At 44.6% G+C, this 17188-nt stretch overlaps 1 protein-coding gene across 1 annotated transcript in view; it reads right to left on the bottom strand.

Moving 5' to 3' along the window:
- The window catches only part of LOC132834891 (protein transport protein Sec24A-like), an 84443-nt gene that overhangs the window by 25357 nt on the left and 41898 nt on the right, over nt 1-17188 (bottom strand). Inside the window, exons 7-12 of the mRNA XM_060853973.1 lie at nt 15189-15298; nt 13706-13818; nt 11606-11724; nt 10111-10166; nt 9467-9667; nt 4067-4190 (exon numbers count right to left, since the gene is read on the bottom strand). Of these exons, the coding sequence (XP_060709956.1) occupies nt 4067-4190; nt 9467-9667; nt 10111-10166; nt 11606-11724; nt 13706-13818; nt 15189-15298 (723 nt within the window). The remainder of the gene's footprint in view (nt 1-4066; nt 4191-9466; nt 9668-10110; nt 10167-11605; nt 11725-13705; nt 13819-15188; nt 15299-17188) is intronic.

Below are 17188 nucleotides of genomic sequence, written 5' to 3'. Positions count from 1 at the left end.
TCTATAAATGGGATGAGGTCAGTTTGGGATGTCTGGTCAGCACAAATGGGTTGGACCGAGGGGTCTGTTTCTGTGCTATATAACTCTATGACTCCATGACACTCCCACAGTCTCAGCTGAACAGCAAAGAGCCTGTGGCGTCATTTGTGAAGACCAGGAGGTCTTAGACCCAGTGTCCAAAGCAATATTTATCTTTCGGCCAATCACCAAAATAGATGGATACTTCTTAGGCTTCATGCTTAAAGGATTGTGGACAATGGTTCATTTGAATCATGAAGAGATACCTGGACTGTTTTTGATTTAAAAAAAAGATATGTTTCTAACACCAATTATCATTGACTCCTTCAGCTCACCACTGACTTTTTTCAGACTCTGCAATATAAAGCCCAATTTTAAATTTTCTTGAAGTTGTTTAACATTTTTTCTCTTAATTGATATAGACTCGGTTTTATTTTTAAGTATTTGTTGTTAGGTATCCATCACTCTTTACTTCAACATATTTGAGAGATTTCACTGTGAGTGAGATGAGGGAGGGGTAGTTGAAATGTTGGGCCACGGGATGGTGTGGTTGATTGGTGCGGTGTCCCAGAGATGTTCCCTAAAGTGCTCTGCTAGGAAGCGCCCAGTCTCCCCCTCCCACTCTGCCGAGGACATGGAGGTCCTGGGCCTCCTTCACCGCCGCTCCCTCCACCAGACGCCTGGAGGAAGAACGCCTCATCTTCCGCCTCGGAACACTTCAACCCCAGGGCATCAAATGTGGACTTCAACAGTTTCCTCATTTCCCCTTCCCCCACCTCACCCTAGTTCCAAACTTCCAGCTCAGCACTGTCCCCATGACTTGTCCGGACTTGTCCTACCTGCCTAGCTCCTTTTCCACCTATCCACTCCACCCTCTCCTTCCTGACCTATCACCTTCATCCCCTCCCCCACTCACCCACTGTACTCTATGCTACTTTCTCCCCACCCCCACCCTCCTCTAGCTTATCTCTCCACCCTTCAGGCTCTCTGCCTTTATTCCTGATAAAGGGCTTTTGCCCGAAATGTCGATTTCACTGCACTTTGGATGCTGCCTGAACTGCTGTGCTTTTCCAGCACCACTAATCCAGAATCTGGTCTCCAGCATCTGCAGTCATTGTTTTCACCTCATGTCATTCTGTGGCTAGTTGATATTCATGTATCCCAGTTTTCTGCCTGTTTTGTCCAATGTAGTGTTTGTTACAGTTCTTGCACGGTATTTTGTAAATGACATTAATTTTGCTTATTGTCTGTATAGGGTCTTTCAAGTCCATTAGCTGATGTTTTAGTGTGTTGGTGGGTTTATGGGCTACCATGATGCCAAGAGGTCTGAGTAGTCTGGCAGTCATTTCTGAGATGTCTTTGATGTAGGGGAGAGTGGGCAGGGTTCCTGGGCGTGTTTTGTCTGCTTGTTGGGGTTTGTTGCTGAGAAATCGATGGACTGTATTCATTGGGTAGCCGTTCTTTTTGAGTACTGCATCCTCTGCTCTGCTGAGTTCCTCTGTGCTGTGCTGTGTGGTGGCTCATTGAAATAATGTTCAAGTGCAGTTTCATTTGTGGGTATCAACTCTCCTGCTCCTCAGATGCAGCCTGACCTGCTGTGCTTTTCCAGCACCAGACTCTCAACTCTGACCTCCAGCATCTGCAGTCCTCACTTTCTCCTAACAATAGCCTGGGGCTCTGGGTTACTACTCCAGTAACATTACCACTATCCCATCACTTCCCTGCAATTGCTTGGACTTATTTGCTGGAAATCCCATGTCTGGGTTTATGGTATTGTTTTGGATATTGTTGGGAGTACATTTGGTGCAGAATCTGCTATGACACACAGCAAATCCCCTGTCTTTTACAATAAAACCATATTGTGTGAGATTTGAAAAAATGATGCAGTTGTTCTCTAGAAAAGTCTTGTTCCTGATAATTCACAGCTCCTTGAAAGTGGAGTCGCAGGTAGATAGGATAGTGAAGAAGGCATTTGGTATGCTTTCCTTTATTGGTCAGAGTATTGAATACAGGAGTTGGGAGGTCATGTTGCGGCTGTACAGGACATTGGTGAGGCCACTGTTGGAATATTGCGTGCAATGGTGGTCTCCTTCCTATCGGAAAGATGTTGTGAAACCTGAAAGGGTTCAGAAAAGATTTACAAGGATGTTGCCAGGTTTGGAGGATTTGAGCTATAGGGAGGGGCTGAACAGGCTGGGTCTGTTTTCCCTGGAGGCTGAGGGATGACCTTATAGAGGTTTACAAAATCATGAGGGATATGGATAGGATAAATAGACAAAATCTTTTCCCTGGGGTCGGGGAGTCCAGAACTAGAGGGCATAGGCTTAGAGTGAGAGTGGAAAGACATAAAACAGATCTAAGGGGCAACTTTTTCATGCAGAGGAATGGAATGAGCTGCCAGAGGAAGTGGTGGAGGCTGGTACAATTGCAACATTTAAGAGGCATTTGGATGAATAGGAAGGGTTTGGAGGGATATGGGCCGGGTGCTGGCAGGTGGGACTAGATTGGGTTGGGATATCTGGTCAGCGTGGACAGGTTGGACCAAAGGGTCTGTTTCCACGCTGCACATCTTCATGACTCTAGTTCCTGAATAAACTATATTGAAAGGTCCCTATGACAACTGCCTATGTTTAATGACACAAGGTTATATGTGCCAGGAAAGTCATCTTAACCTTTTCACACCATTATGGCATTTTCTGTCAAGAACTAACAATCATTGACCAAATTTTTTTGTTAAATCAGTATTAATCTCTGAGAAAGTTCTTTTCTTTAATTGACGTGTGTGTTTGCCTTGGATTCTTCAGAAGGGTAAATATTTATATGATCATATTTCAAACTGTGTTAATCAGCATTACATCTGAGCCAAATAACTTCTGTTTCCATAATTTGTTATTTATGAAAGAAATCTGGCTGGGGGATCTATTTATTCAAAATCCAACATGAATCAAGTAGAAAATTGGTCATAATAGTAACTAGTTAAAGCATTTAAATTTATGTTGCGACAAGTTTAAGCAGAAATTCTCATGCAGGTGAGTTGGGCTGATGGGTCTGTTTCCATGCTGTATGACCCTATAACTATTTCGATGTGCACATGCAATGCTAAGTACTAGAAAATGGGATGAGAATAATAAGAGGGTTGGGTTTGGCCAGCACAGACTCTGTGCTACAGTCCTTTATGACTCTAGTATAGTTGTGGGACTCAAAGGAGGGAGGGAGTGCACACTTCCAGACTCAGTGATAATACTTGACATTTTCCCATTGCTGTTGCTAGGAGATTGTGATGTTCTTATTAACTGCCATGTTTCCAACATTACAACAGTGACATGTACTTCAAGAATACCTAATTAGCACTTGGAAACGTCCTGAAGACACGAAAATCTATGTGTAAACACAAATTATTCCTTCTTTCTTAGCAGATAGGGAGACAAGTCTCTGAAACTTTGCACATCGGTGTTTTGCAATGTAACTAAATCACTGCCATATTCTAAACAACCACTTGCATTGCTTTTAATATGCTCAAGCTATTCAGAATAAATGGATTTTTGTCAATTGAGCCAAATGCTGAATAAATTACCACAATATCTTCTGACTATGTCTAAGAGGCTGGTGAAAGCAGATTCAATAACAAATGGTTGGTACTTGAAGTGGAAGAATGTGCAGGGCTTTAAGTCAGAACAGGGATAGTTCCTTCACTGTTGCTGGGTCAAAATCCTGGAAATCCCTCCAAACCAGCACTATGGGTCTACCTACGTAAAATGGACTGCAGTGGTTCAAGAAGGTAGATGACCTCTGTCTTCTCAAGAGCAATTAAGAATAAATGCTGGACCAGCCAGTGATGCTCACATCCAATGAATGATTTTTAAATACAAAACTGATTGGACAACAAAGAGCCAAATGGCCTTTTTTTTGCTGTAAAGTGCTTTAAAAAAGTAACCCAATGAGTGACTTGTAAAGCGCCTTGGACTATTCCATTATGGTTGATGTGAAATGGACACAAAAAGTTGCTGTTGTGCTTGTTCTTCAAGCTGCGATTACCTCAAACACTCACCTAAGGAAGCAAGGTCAATGTGTTGCTGATTCAACAAGAATAAGTCCACTCCTATCTGCTGGCCACAGAACTCCATTGACAGCACCTTATAGAAATCAGTAGCTGGACCAAGATGCTTAGCTCCCTTGTGGAGAAAGAAATGAAGAGAATTAAGCCAACTAAGTTTGAGCGCTTTTGTAATCAGACCCCAATGATTTTTTTTTTCTGTGTTTTTCAATTAATACTGAACATTCAGACTTTGAAAGGTTGTGAGAGGAGGCATTTCCAGGTTAGGAATAACAAGAGTTGGAAGGTTCACTGTGAGAAAGGGAACAACATTAACATCTCACAACTAAAACCATCAAACAGGTTTATAGGGCAAAACAAGCACTGGAGGGCTGTTGCATTGACAATGATCTTTGTATCATGGGATGGATATATACCCTGTAAATGTTCTGATGAAGATAGAATGAGTGCACTGTCCTTCTCCAGTCTCTCTACACCAAGGTCACTACATTAATTTAATTGTTTTATCTGGTTCACGATATTAGATTCCCTACAGTGCGGAAACAGGCCCTTCAGTCCAACAAGTCCATACCGACCCTCCAAAGAATAGCCCACCCAGACCCATTCCCCTACTAATGCACCTATCACTATGGGCAATTTAGCATGGCCAATTCACCTGAAATGCATATCTTTGGACTGTGGGAGGAAACCGGAGCACCCAGAGAAAACCCACGCAGACACGGGGAGAATGTGCAAACTCTACACAGATATTCACCCTAGGCTTGAATCGAACCCGGGTCCCTGGCGCTGCGAGGCAGCAGTGTTAACCACTGAGCCACTCTGCCACCCTTATCATATGTTTTATTTCCATCAGACTTAGAATACAAGTCACCACACTCAAGAAGCTTGATACCATTCGGGACAAAGCAGCCCGCTTGATTGGCACCGCATCCACAAACATCCCACTCCCTCCACCACTGACACTCAATAGCAGCAGTGTGTATTGGCTACAAGATGTACTGCAGAAATTTATCCTCAAAAAGACCCTCAAACAGCACTTTCCAAACCCACCAGCACTTCCATCTAGAAGGACAAGCCGGCAGATATACAGGAACACCACTACCTACAAGATCCCCTCCAAGCCACTCCAAGCATCCTGACTTAGAAATATATCAGCATTCCTTCACTATCACTGGGTCAAAATTCTGGAATTCCCCCCTTAATGGCATTGTGTGTCAACCCACAGCAGATAATCTGCAGCGGTTCAAGAAGGCAGCTCACCCCCACCTTCTCAAGGGCAACTAGGGACAGGCAATAAATGCTGGGCTCAGCCAGTGACACCCACATCCCACAATTTAACTTTTAAAAATTAACCAGACTTCTTAATAAACACAAAGTGATTGGCTCAGTATAAAACAAAATTTATTTAAAGATGATTAACAACAGTTTGTAACTTGAGGACATGAATATTTATCCCTCCTGGTATCCCAACTTACTCACAAGCATACACACATCTGCCAGGAGAAGGAAAGCAAAAGAAAAAGGAATTTTTCTCTGCACTGACATACTTGTAAAAGAAAAACACTTTTAGCCAATAAGTCCTAGCTCTTGAAAGCAATAAGGTGTTCAGTAGTTGTGTGTCTGATAATCTGCCACTCAGACGGGCAGCACAGTGGCACAGTGGTTAGCACTGCTGCCTCACAGCGCCAGAGACCCGGGTTCAATTCCTGCCTCAGGTGACTGACTGTGTGGAGTTTGCACATTCTCCCCGTGTTTGCGTGGGTTTCCTCCAGGTGCTCTGGTTTCCTCCCACAGTCACAAAGATGTTCAGGTTAGGTGAATTGGCCACGCTAAATTGCCCGTAGTGTTAGGTAAGGGGTAAATGTAGGGGTATGCGCTTTGGAAGGTCGGTGTGGACTTGTTGGGCCGAAGGGCCTGTTTCCATATTGTAAGTAATGTAATCTAGACAGATGTCACTGAACACATTGCTGCTGGATGAACACATTCCTGCCTTTGCCATGAGTCAGGAAATAATCAAAGGCTTTTCATAGAAAATAATCATGAGCAGGGCTCCAGGTATCAGACTGCACCTTCAACACTGTCCCACTTGTAAAAACAGTCAGCTCTTTTCCCTGAAAAAATGTTCAAACCAACACAAACAGTAATCATCAGGCACCATGTGTTTTCCAAGAAATCCTTGGTTAAAAGAAGTTCCAATGGTTCTATTCATTAACTTTCAAAAAAGTAATCCAGGTATCTCCAAAGAACTAGAAATAAATCCTTCCACAAGCCTTCAAATCTGAAATTCTTATAAAGGAATTTTAAGATGAAGATTTCATCACAGAGGCACCCAGAGAGGAGGCAAAAGGCTTTGAAAGGATTGAGCCACAGCTGATACAGAATAGATACCAACAAAGATTGGATTAGCTGAAGCTCTGCTCTCTCAGGAAGAAAAGGCTGAGGGTTGACTTAATCAAGATGTTTAAGATTATTAGGGAGCTTGACAGTATTCGTGTGGAGAACATGCTTTCATTTGTGGCAGAGAGCAAAACGAAGAATCATAAATTTAACATAACGATAACGTACAGAAGGAATTCAGGAAGAGCCTCTCTACCTACAGTATAATGTGGCATTAACTGTCATAAATAGTTGTTGAGGTAAAGTATTGATTTGTGTAAGGGGATGTTACAACAAAGGAATAAAAGGATTTATTTTATTCATTCATGGCGTGTGAGCACTGATGGGCATTTATTGTCCCTCCCTATTGCCCTTCAACTAAATGGCTTCCTCAGCCAGCTAAGAGTCAACCAAGTCGCTGTGGGCTGACAGTCACAAGGGAGATTTCTTTCCCTGTAGGATATTAATGACTAGATGTGTTTTTACAGCATCAAGGATAGTTTCGTTATCATACTTTCAATTTCAGATTTTATCAATGCAAGTTAAATCCCACCAGTTATCATAGTGTCACTTGAACCCACAATCCATCCCCCAGTACACTGATAGGGTTAAAGGAGGAGGTTGGGAAATGGTTCATAAGCCATGAGACCAACTGACCTGGTCCAGGGGCATATGTTGTTCACCCGAGGGATATGGACATCACTGGCTGACCAGTATTTATTACCTGTTCCTAGTTGCCCATGAGGAGGTGGTGATGAGCTGCCTTCTTGAACCGCTGCAGCCCACGTGCTGTAGTGTGACTCACAATGCCCTCAGGGAGGGAGTTCCAGCATTTTAACCCACTGACACTGAAGGAACATTGAAATATTTCCAAGTCAGGATGGTGAGTGGCTTGGAGGGGAACTTGAAGGTGGTGTTCCATGTACCTGCTGCTCTTGTCCTTCTAGGTGGAAGCGGTCATGGATTTGGAAGGTGCTAAGTAACTTTGGTGATTTTCTGCAGCACATCTTGGACACAGTACACACTGCTGCTACTGAGCGTCAGTGGGGGAGAGGATAGATATTTGTGGATGTGGTGCCAATCAAGTGGGCTGAACAAAGAACAGTACAGCACAAGAAAAGGCACCTCAGCCCTCCAAGCCCGTGCAGACATATTTTCCCCTTCCATACTAAAACAGTCTTCACCTGCAGGATCTATATCCCTCTATTCCATTCCTATTTGTGTATTTGTCCAGGTGCTTCCTGACTGCTGCTATTGTGTCTGCTTCCACCAGCTCCTCTGGCAGTGTGTTCCAGGCCCTCACCACCCTCTGTGTGAAAAACTTGCCTTGCACATCTCTTAAACTTCATCTCCCTACACCTTGAACCTGTGACCCCTAGTAATTGACCCCTCCACCCTGGGAAAAAGCCACATATTTTCCATTCTACCCATGCCATTTACAATCTTATAAACGTCTATCAGGTCACCCCTCAACCTCCAGCGTTCCAGTGAAAACAGACCCAATCTATCCAACTTTCCCTCGTAGCTAAAATCCCCCATACCAGGCAAATTCCTGGCAAACCTTTCTTTTACTGTCTTCAAAGCATCCACATCTCTCTGGTAGTGTGGTGACCAAAACAATATTCTAAGTGTGGCCTAACTGAAGTTCTGCAAAGCTGCAGTGTAACATTTCTGTCCTGTTACTCAATGCCCCTTCCACTAAAGGCAAGCATGCCATAGTCGAGAGTGTGTTGCTGGAAAAGCACAGCAGGTCAGGCAGCATCCATGGAGCAGGAGAATCAATGTTTTGGACATCAGGATGAGGAAGGGCTTATGCCCGAAACGTCAATTCTCCTGCTCCTCGGATGCTGCCTGACCTGCTGTGCTTTTCCAGCACCACACTCTTGACTCTGACCTCCAGCATCTGCAGTCCTCACTTTCTCCATGCACACCATAGGTCTGTTTACTCCCTTATCTACCTGCACTGCCACCTTCAGTGATCTGTGGACTTGCACACCAAGATCTCTCTATAAGATACTCTGAAGGGTTCTGCCATTCACCATTTAATTCCCACCTGTACTTGACCTTCCAAAATACATCACCACATAATTGTGTGGATTAAACTCCATCTGTCATCTTTCTGCCAATGTCTCCAACTGATTGATATCCTGCTGAATCCTGTGACAATCCTCCTCACTACCCGCAACACTACCAATCTTTGTATCATCTGCAAACTTACTAATTAGACTAGCTACATTTTCCTCCAAATCATTTATGTAGATCACAAACAGCAGAGATCCCAGCACTGATCCCTGTGGTCATAACCCTCCATTCTGAAAAGCATCCTTCCATCACTACCCTCTGTCTCCTATGACCAAGCCAGTTCTGTATCCATCTTGCCAGCTCACCCTGATACCACGTGACTTCATCTTTTGTACCATGAGAGACCTTGTCAAAGGCTTTACTGAAGTCCATGTAGACAACATCAACCACTTGTCCCTCAATTATCTTTGTCATCTCCTCAAAAAACTCCATTAAGTTCGCAAGGCCTTATCTCCCCTGCACAAAACCATGCTGTCTATCGCTAATAAGTCCATTTGCTTCTAAATGCGTATAGATCTTGTCCTGAAGAATCTTGTTGAACAACTTCCTGACCACTGATGCGAGGCTCGCAGGCCTGTAGTTTCCTGGATTATCCCTGCTATCTTTCTTAAACAATGGGACAACACTGGCTATTCTCCATGCAGATCAGAGTCGAGAGCATGGTGCTGGAAAAGCACAGCAGGTCAGGCAGCATCTGAGGAGCAGGAGAATTGATGTTTTGGGCATAAACCCTTCATCAGGATTCAATATTTTCCATGGGTTGCTTTGTCTTGGATGGTGTCAAGCTTCTTGAGTGTTGTCAGAGCTGCACTTGTCCAGGCAAGTGGGGAGCATTCTATTGCCCACTAATTCTGTATAGTTTTTGAGCCCATCACTTTCTGAACAGCAAGGTTCCTCCCCTAGTGTAACAGATCACAGAGATGAACCTTGACCTACCAGTGTACTATCACCAGGATCCTCCCGGGGTTGCAAGGACCCACAGCCTTCATTGGGTAACTGGGTGAGAAATACAGTCATGCGCCCACCACTGAACTTCAGGAGTTTCTGAGCAGCCTGTAGTGCAGGTCCAAATGCACACAATGTCTTCTGAGTGTCTCTGAACGCAACCGGGAATTCCTCAAGTAGAGCGACAACAAGCTGTGGTAGAAATGTGGAGAATTAGTGAGCAAATATAACAGGGAGAGTCACACTCACGTATACAGCCGTGAAGGAACAGAGTCATATCAATCTTTGAGCATCTCTACAATGTGATTCAGGCTTTCCATGAATTATCAAAGGACGTATAAGAGTAAGACCATTGAGAATGTATTGACGGGTCTCAGGTTTTTCGCTATCTCTTCCTTATTGTTTAGGGCATTCACAATAAAGATGCAAAGAAACAGCTCATCATTAATCTTTATTGAAAAGTACATTACCTGTAGCCAGTGTGTGACCAGTCCCAGTGTTGTTCACAAACAGGGAAACACATCTGGGGTTTGTAACCAGACGAGGTTGCCCTTGGCTTGACTGAGGGGGAGGAAGGGGCATGGTTCTGACTTTACTGAACTGCAGCAGTTTTATTGGAAGGGGATTCACATTACCTGTCGGCTTTGTTGAAGATTCACCAACAATGTTTCTTCATTTGGAGTGAAGATATCTGAAAGGAGCCCAACATCATGCAATCATTATAAAGGCTCAGTCATTGCAAACTCTATCCAGCATCAGAAAAACAATGGCTTCCTCTTAATCCAAGTGCAGCAGCAGTTTGTGCTACTCATACACACAGAACAGGCTCTTTCAACAGCACCTTCCAATCTGGAGGAGGACAAAGACAGCAGACCCCTGCCTATTAGAGCATTGGTTTTCAGTGTTATCCAGTCTATAGAGAGCAATATTCAAACACCAACAAGGGAATAGGTTCTATTTAGCCAGGCTGGTCCATTATTAAGAAATAAGGCTAAATGCAATAAAGCAAACGGCTTGTCAATCTTCTTTTGTATTCTTTCACAGGATGTGGACAAGGCCAGTGCTTGCAGTCCAACCCTAGTTGCCCGTGAAGGTATTTTCAATTAACTTGACACGCCTCTGGAGCAGGTGGGATTTGAACCCAGGCCTTCTAGGTAAGGACACTACCATTATACCACAAGAGCTCTTCGTAAGAACAGTGTGGGTGGATAAGATTCAATCCCATTGCTGAGAGTCTAGAGTCACACGTAGGCCAGACCAAGTAAGGAGGACAGATATTTTTCCCTAAAGGCCATTGGCAAACCAGACGGACTTTTACAACAATTGATGATCGTTGTCATTGATTCAGAAATCTAAAACAGACAAAGACCCTTCAGCCCATTGGGTCCACACCAATCAAAACCTCTAACTATTCTAATCCCATTTTCCAACACTTGGCCATTAAGTCTTGCGAGCCTTGGTATCGCAAGTACATATCTAAATGCTTCTTCAATGTTGAGGGTTTCTGCCTCTCCCACCCATACAGACAGTGAGTTCCAGACACCCATCAGCCTCTGAGTGAAAATGATTTTCCTCAAATGGCACCAGCTCAAGATTTTATTTAGCGAATTTAAATTTCACCATCTACTGTGGCGGGATTTAAACATATGACTCTGGAATGTCTTTTATTTAAAATATATTTTCGTAGCTGAGGGCATCACTGGCTAGCCAGCATTTATTGCCCACCACCATTGCCTTGAGGGCGGTTATGAATCAACCACATTGCTGTGGGTCTGGAGTCACGTGTAGGCCAGACCAGGTAAGGATGGCAGATTCCCCTCCCTAAGGACATCAGTGAACCAGATGGGGTTTTCCTGACAATCAGCAGTGGTCATTGTTCAGCTTTTAATTCCATCTTTTTAAAAACTGAATTCAATCTTCACAATCTGCCATGGTAGGATTCAAACCCAGGTCCCCAGAACACTACTAGGGACAATGGGTTAATAGTCTAGGCAATAGTACCACTTGGCCAATGTCTCTCCACCTACATTGGTCACTGAATCAATAGTCTCAAGACTTTACCACTATGGCACCATATACACCAACCCATTCCCCCATCCCCCCAATTCTCCAATTGCACTAACAACTTACCATTAATCTCAGTCAAAACCATCATGCGGGGTCGAGACAGGTTGCTGTGCAACTGGTAGAAGTTCACTTTGTTGTCAAACGTAATGAACCCAATCCGGGTGCGTGAATCACCTGGTAACCTAGGTAACAGAGACAGGATAAAGGTTTGGACAGTTGGTCCCTGTGATAACCTGTTTTAAGTGTAATATGACTGCCAGTGGGCTGCAGGGAGATCCAGTCTCATGATGTGCGAGGACGTGCACAGAACAAGGAAAGCCCCAGTTAATCCATCAAACCTCTCCTTTAACTGACCATCCACTTAATCATCTTCCACAACCTTTCTCCATCCCAGGATACAAATGGAGATCCATTAATCAGAGCCACAGGGTGAGGATTAGTTTTCGTTTCATGGACTGATTGCAAATGACTAATTTTGCAGATACTTTCTCCACGATGGGATTTTTACTCTTTTTTGTTCTGGCTTTCCCAGAGAGATGCCATGGGTTCAGATTGGTTAGGCCACTTTTGGAACACTACATTCAATTATGGTCACCCTGCTACAGAAGAGATATTGTGAAAGTTGAAAGGGTTCAGGAAAGATTTGGAAGGATGTTTCTAGGGTTGGAGGGTTTGAGCTATATAGACGCTGAATAGGCTGGGGCTGTCTCTCTGGAGTGTCAGAGGCTGAGGAGTGACTTTATAGAAGTTTATAAAACTATGAGAGGCACTTATTATCCATTCCTAATTGCCCAGAAGGTTAAGAGTCAATCACATTGCCATGGGTCTGGCGTCACATGTAGGCCAGAGCAGGTCAGGCCAGCAGTTTCTTTACCTAAAGGGTATTAGTGAACCAGATGGGGTTTTATGACATTTGATAACAGTCAATATTAAACATAACTCATTCTAAACATTTGTCCCCATTCAATTCAAATCTCATTATCCCAACAATAAGCTTGAACCCTGGATTCCTGGTCTCTGGATTAAGAGTCTAGCGATAACGCCACTGAGCATCGGAATGTAGAGTGGTAGCTCTATGATGGACATGACAGTTTACAGTTGTATGGATCAGGCCGAATGGACGACGACGGTCAAATTGTGCCTATCATTGTTCGTTGCTGAGTGTGTGTCACAGCCTCAGGATCCAGTCCCGTGGCTGCTGCCTTGTCTAAGGCACTGTCGATCAGTTCAGGCAGACAGTGGAGGTCCTGCTGACCTGACTGAGTGGATTGTGTGAGAATAGAGATCCCGGGGGCATATCCAAGGGACTCCACCAGTGTTCGCATCAACGCGCTTCCTCTGCAAGTGCAGTGCCTGCTGCTATGCTGATAAGTATGACAGGTATTCTTTACACAGTAAGATCCCAAATCGAAGGCAAAACCTGAGGTTTTGAGTTCTTTGCTGGCTCTGTGGGATTTGTTGCCCAAGAACATCACTCTCCTTCCCACCCTCCAAACAAACATTATGATTAATTTTACATTTTACAGGAAGAAAATATTTTGACCATGGACCATGTTGCAGTTGAATAAGACTCTGGTGCATCCTCATCTGGAGTATTGTGTGCAGTTTTGGTCGCCATACTATAGGAAGGATGTGGAGGCATTGGAACAAGTGCAGAGGAGGTTTACCAGGATGTTGCCTGGTATGGTAGGAAAATCGTATGAGGAAAGGTTGAGGCACTTGGGGCTGTTCTCATTGGAGAAAAGAAGGTTTAGGGGAGATTTGATAGAGGTGTACAAGATGATTAGGGGTTTAGATAGGGTTGACAGTGAGAACCTTTTTCCGCTAATGGAGTCAGCTGTTACTAGGGGACACAGCTTTAAAATAAGGGGGGTTGGTATAGGACAGATGTTAGGGGTAGATTCTTTACTCAGCAGGTTGTGAGTTCATGGAATGCCCTGCCAGTAGCAGTGGTGGACTCTCCCTCTTTATGGTCATTTAAGCGGGCATTGGATAGGCATATGGAGGTTATTGGGCTAGTGTAGGTTAGGTGGGCTTGGATCGGTGCAACATCGAGGGCCGAAGGGCCTGTACTGCGCTGTATTTTTCTATGTTCTATGACCCAGATTTACACCAACTTGTTTCCTTCATTTGGAAAATATCTTCAGAAACAGAATGCCTCACCTGTCCAGGTTCTCCAGCAGCGTTTTGCAGACAATTGCCAGGTAACCAGTTTCCACTGCATTGTAGCTGACATCAAACAGAAACAGGTATGTTACAGGTCGAGGGCGTTTAGCCTGAGCAAGGATGGAGAGAGTCCGATCAGTGAAGTCGATCTCCTAACAATCACAGCAATAGTTTGAGTAATTGGTGGTCAGTCGATAGTCAGTGCGGAGGCGTTGGCCACTAATTAGGGGTGAAAGGTCTTCACCTCAACTGACCACCCAGAGGGTAATTCACTGCTCCCTATGAATTCAAGCTAAGCAGATAGCAGCCAATATCCCTCCCCTACTCTCATAGACAATAGGTGCAGGAGGAGGCCATTCAGCCCTTCAAGCCTGCACCGCCATTCAATATGATCATGGCTGATCATTCCTAATCAGTATCCGCTCCCTGCCTTATCTCCATAACCCTTGATTCCACTATCTTTGAGAGCTCTATCCAACTCTTTCTTAAATGAATCCAGAGACTGGGCCTCCACTGCCCTCTGGGGCAGAGCATTCCACACAGCCACCACTCTGGGTGAAGAAGTTTCTCCTCATCTCTGTCCTAAATGGTCTACCCCATATTTTTAAGTCAGGTCTAGTTAGAGAGAGGGACTGGTCAAAGGCTGGGAACACATCACTTACCTCTCACAGGTGTTCAGCACAATGACACAGGATACCTGATCTCCCAAGGGGCTCTGTACCCTGAGGGAAGGTGTACTTCATGGTGTGCAGTGGGCAAGGGTACATACACTTTGCACAATGTGATAGGGTGTTGCTGGGACAGGTGCCATGTGCAGTGGGACAGGGTGTGGCTGGTATGGAATGAAGTCAATATTTTGTAAGGGATGTGACTGGCCCTACTCAGGGCAGCACTTATTGCCCATCCAGAGGAGAGTTAATTATCAGGTGTATCTCTGTGGAAATCAAGTGTAGGCTCGAACAGGTACAGATGGCAGATTTTTTCCACCCCCCACTTAAAGGCATTAATGAACCAGCTGGATTTTTACAATGACTGATAGTAGTCATCATTAGGGACCAGGTTTTTAACCTCTGCCACGCTGGGATTTAAAACCAACTCACCGAAGCATTAGCCTAGGGTTCTAGATTACTAGGTTAGTAATATTACCACAGCCTCCACCAAGCGAGCACAGGTAATGGATACAAACCAAAGACAACATGAGGAAAAGGTTGATGCAGAGGGTGACTAGGATCTGGATTCACTGCCTGACACTCTGGTGAAGGTAGATTCCATTGTAGCTTTCAAAAGAGAATTAGATAAGCAACTGAAGAGGAAAGGTGACTTGTAAAAGGCCAGGGAGTGGGACTAGCTGATGTAGCAGTTACAGAGAGCTAGGACAGGTACAACAGACTGAGCGGCCTCCTCCTGTGCTGTGCTCGCTCCACGATTCCACGCACCCGGTATTGCCGGCACAGGCATTGTGCGGTAAAATACCTTGTACCTGATATTCTAGAGGTACCATGAATTCCACAGCTGCGTGCTGCAGTTCAGGACGACTGCGTGGATTACAGTAGCTGCCAGTCATGGGATCAAAGAGGAAATTCCCAGGAACTGGAGGAGGAAACAAATTGAATAGTGAGCACCAACTGATCCAGATTCCTCTGCCACACTCTCTCCTTCAACAAATCCTGTTCACTTACCACTCGAATCCTTATTGACTTCCCACCCAGTGAACTGATTTCAACAGCTGCGTTTTAGGCTCTGGCGTTCTTTGCTACGTTTACCTTCTCGTCCATTTCCTTGTCCACCTCTCCTGTTATGGTCAACCTGAGTTCCTGCCATTGGAATCTCTGCACCCATCCCACCCCCCACCTCCCGCCAGGTCCCTGGAATTCTCTATCACAGTCCCCAGTCCTTGCCTGTCATTCAAAGGCCATTCCCCATCCTTCAGATGGCCCCCTTCCCCCTGTTTTAGTTTCATAATAACATTAGGCACAGGAATAGGCCACTTGGCCCCCTGAGCCCATTCTACCATGCAATAAGATCCAATTGTAGCCTTAACTTCATGTTTCTGCCGTGATTCTTGATTCCCTTGTCATTCAGTAATGTCTGATCCAGCTTTGAATACATTCAGTGGCTACACTCTGGGAGAGAGAACTCCGAATACTAATGACTCACCAAGAGTCGAAATTCCTCCACTTCTCCATCTTAAATGGGGGGAGCCCCACATTTTGGAACCCTGCCCCTGGTCTAGATTCCTCATGACAGGAAACATCCTTTCAGCATTCATCTTGGAAAGTCCCCTCAGAATCTTACACATTTTAATGAAATAATTTCCCATTCTGATGAATTCTAATGAGTATAGGCCCAAACCCTTCGCTGGTGTTCTGCTGCTTGGCTTGGCTGAACAACCTTGAACCACCTTTGGACATCGCCAAGTTGCGAATGAAAAAGACAACTCTGTCTTTGTTGGTTTTGAGCTTCATGATTGTTGTTGGAGCTGTAGCACTTCCAGGTAAGTGGAGGACATTCATCACATCAAACCTGGGTTACCTCTGTCCCTCGCCTCTTAATGGTCATTGCAGTTAGTCTTATGTCAAGGGCAGAGAGAAAGTTGGCCAACTTTCCTCAGCACACACAGGAGGAAGGGGCAGACACCTACCTGCCTCGGGCCACAACACTTGTTACCTTCCCCTGAGACTGTGGAAAAATCTGCAAAGTGTTACTCACTAAGCCAAGCCTGCCATTTAAACAAGTTTAAGCCAGAACAAGTTACAATTCCCATTGGTTGATAAACATTTCTGATTATATCAGTTACTACTTGCACGTTGTTCATGGGTGCCTTTTCAATTAGCAGATGTGCAACCTTCCCTGACATGGTAATGAGGTCATTCATTCTGCTGGACTCTGCATTCTTGTAAAATTCAACTACAGGATGATGACATTGCCAGGCCAGCATTTATTGCCCATTGCTGACAGTCTGGACTCTCATGTAGTCCAGACTAGGTAAGGATGGCAGTTGCATTCCTTAAAAAGGATAGTATTGAACCAGATGGGCTTCCCAACAATGGTCATCATTAGTTTCTTGATTCCAGACTTCTTTGTTATTGAATTCAAATGCCACCGTGGCAGAATTCGAACTGGGGTCCCCAGAATGGCTAAACAGGCCAGTGATAATACCACTCGGCCTTCACCTCCCCCTTAAGTAGCGACCTAACCATTAGATGTCGCAACTGAATTGTGCATAGAATAGAATAGCATCCCTACAGTGTGGAACCAAGCCCACACCAACCCTCCGAAGAGTAACCCACCCTGACCCATTCCCCTACTATTTTATATTTACCCCTGACTAGTGTACATAACCTACACATTCTTAAACACTATGGGCAATTTAGCATGGCCAGTTCACCTAACTGTAGATTGTGGAAAGAAACCCACGCAGACACGGGGAGAGAATGTGCAAACACCACACAGACAGTCGCCTGAGGCAGGTCCCTGGCA

The sequence above is a fragment of the Hemiscyllium ocellatum genome, chromosome 43 (assembly GCF_020745735.1).
Source record: "Hemiscyllium ocellatum isolate sHemOce1 chromosome 43, sHemOce1.pat.X.cur, whole genome shotgun sequence".
NCBI classification, from domain to species: Eukaryota; Metazoa; Chordata; class Chondrichthyes; order Orectolobiformes; family Hemiscylliidae; genus Hemiscyllium; species Hemiscyllium ocellatum.
The sequence above is the reverse complement of the archived record's forward strand: the minus strand, read 5'-3'. Positions and strand labels throughout refer to the sequence as shown.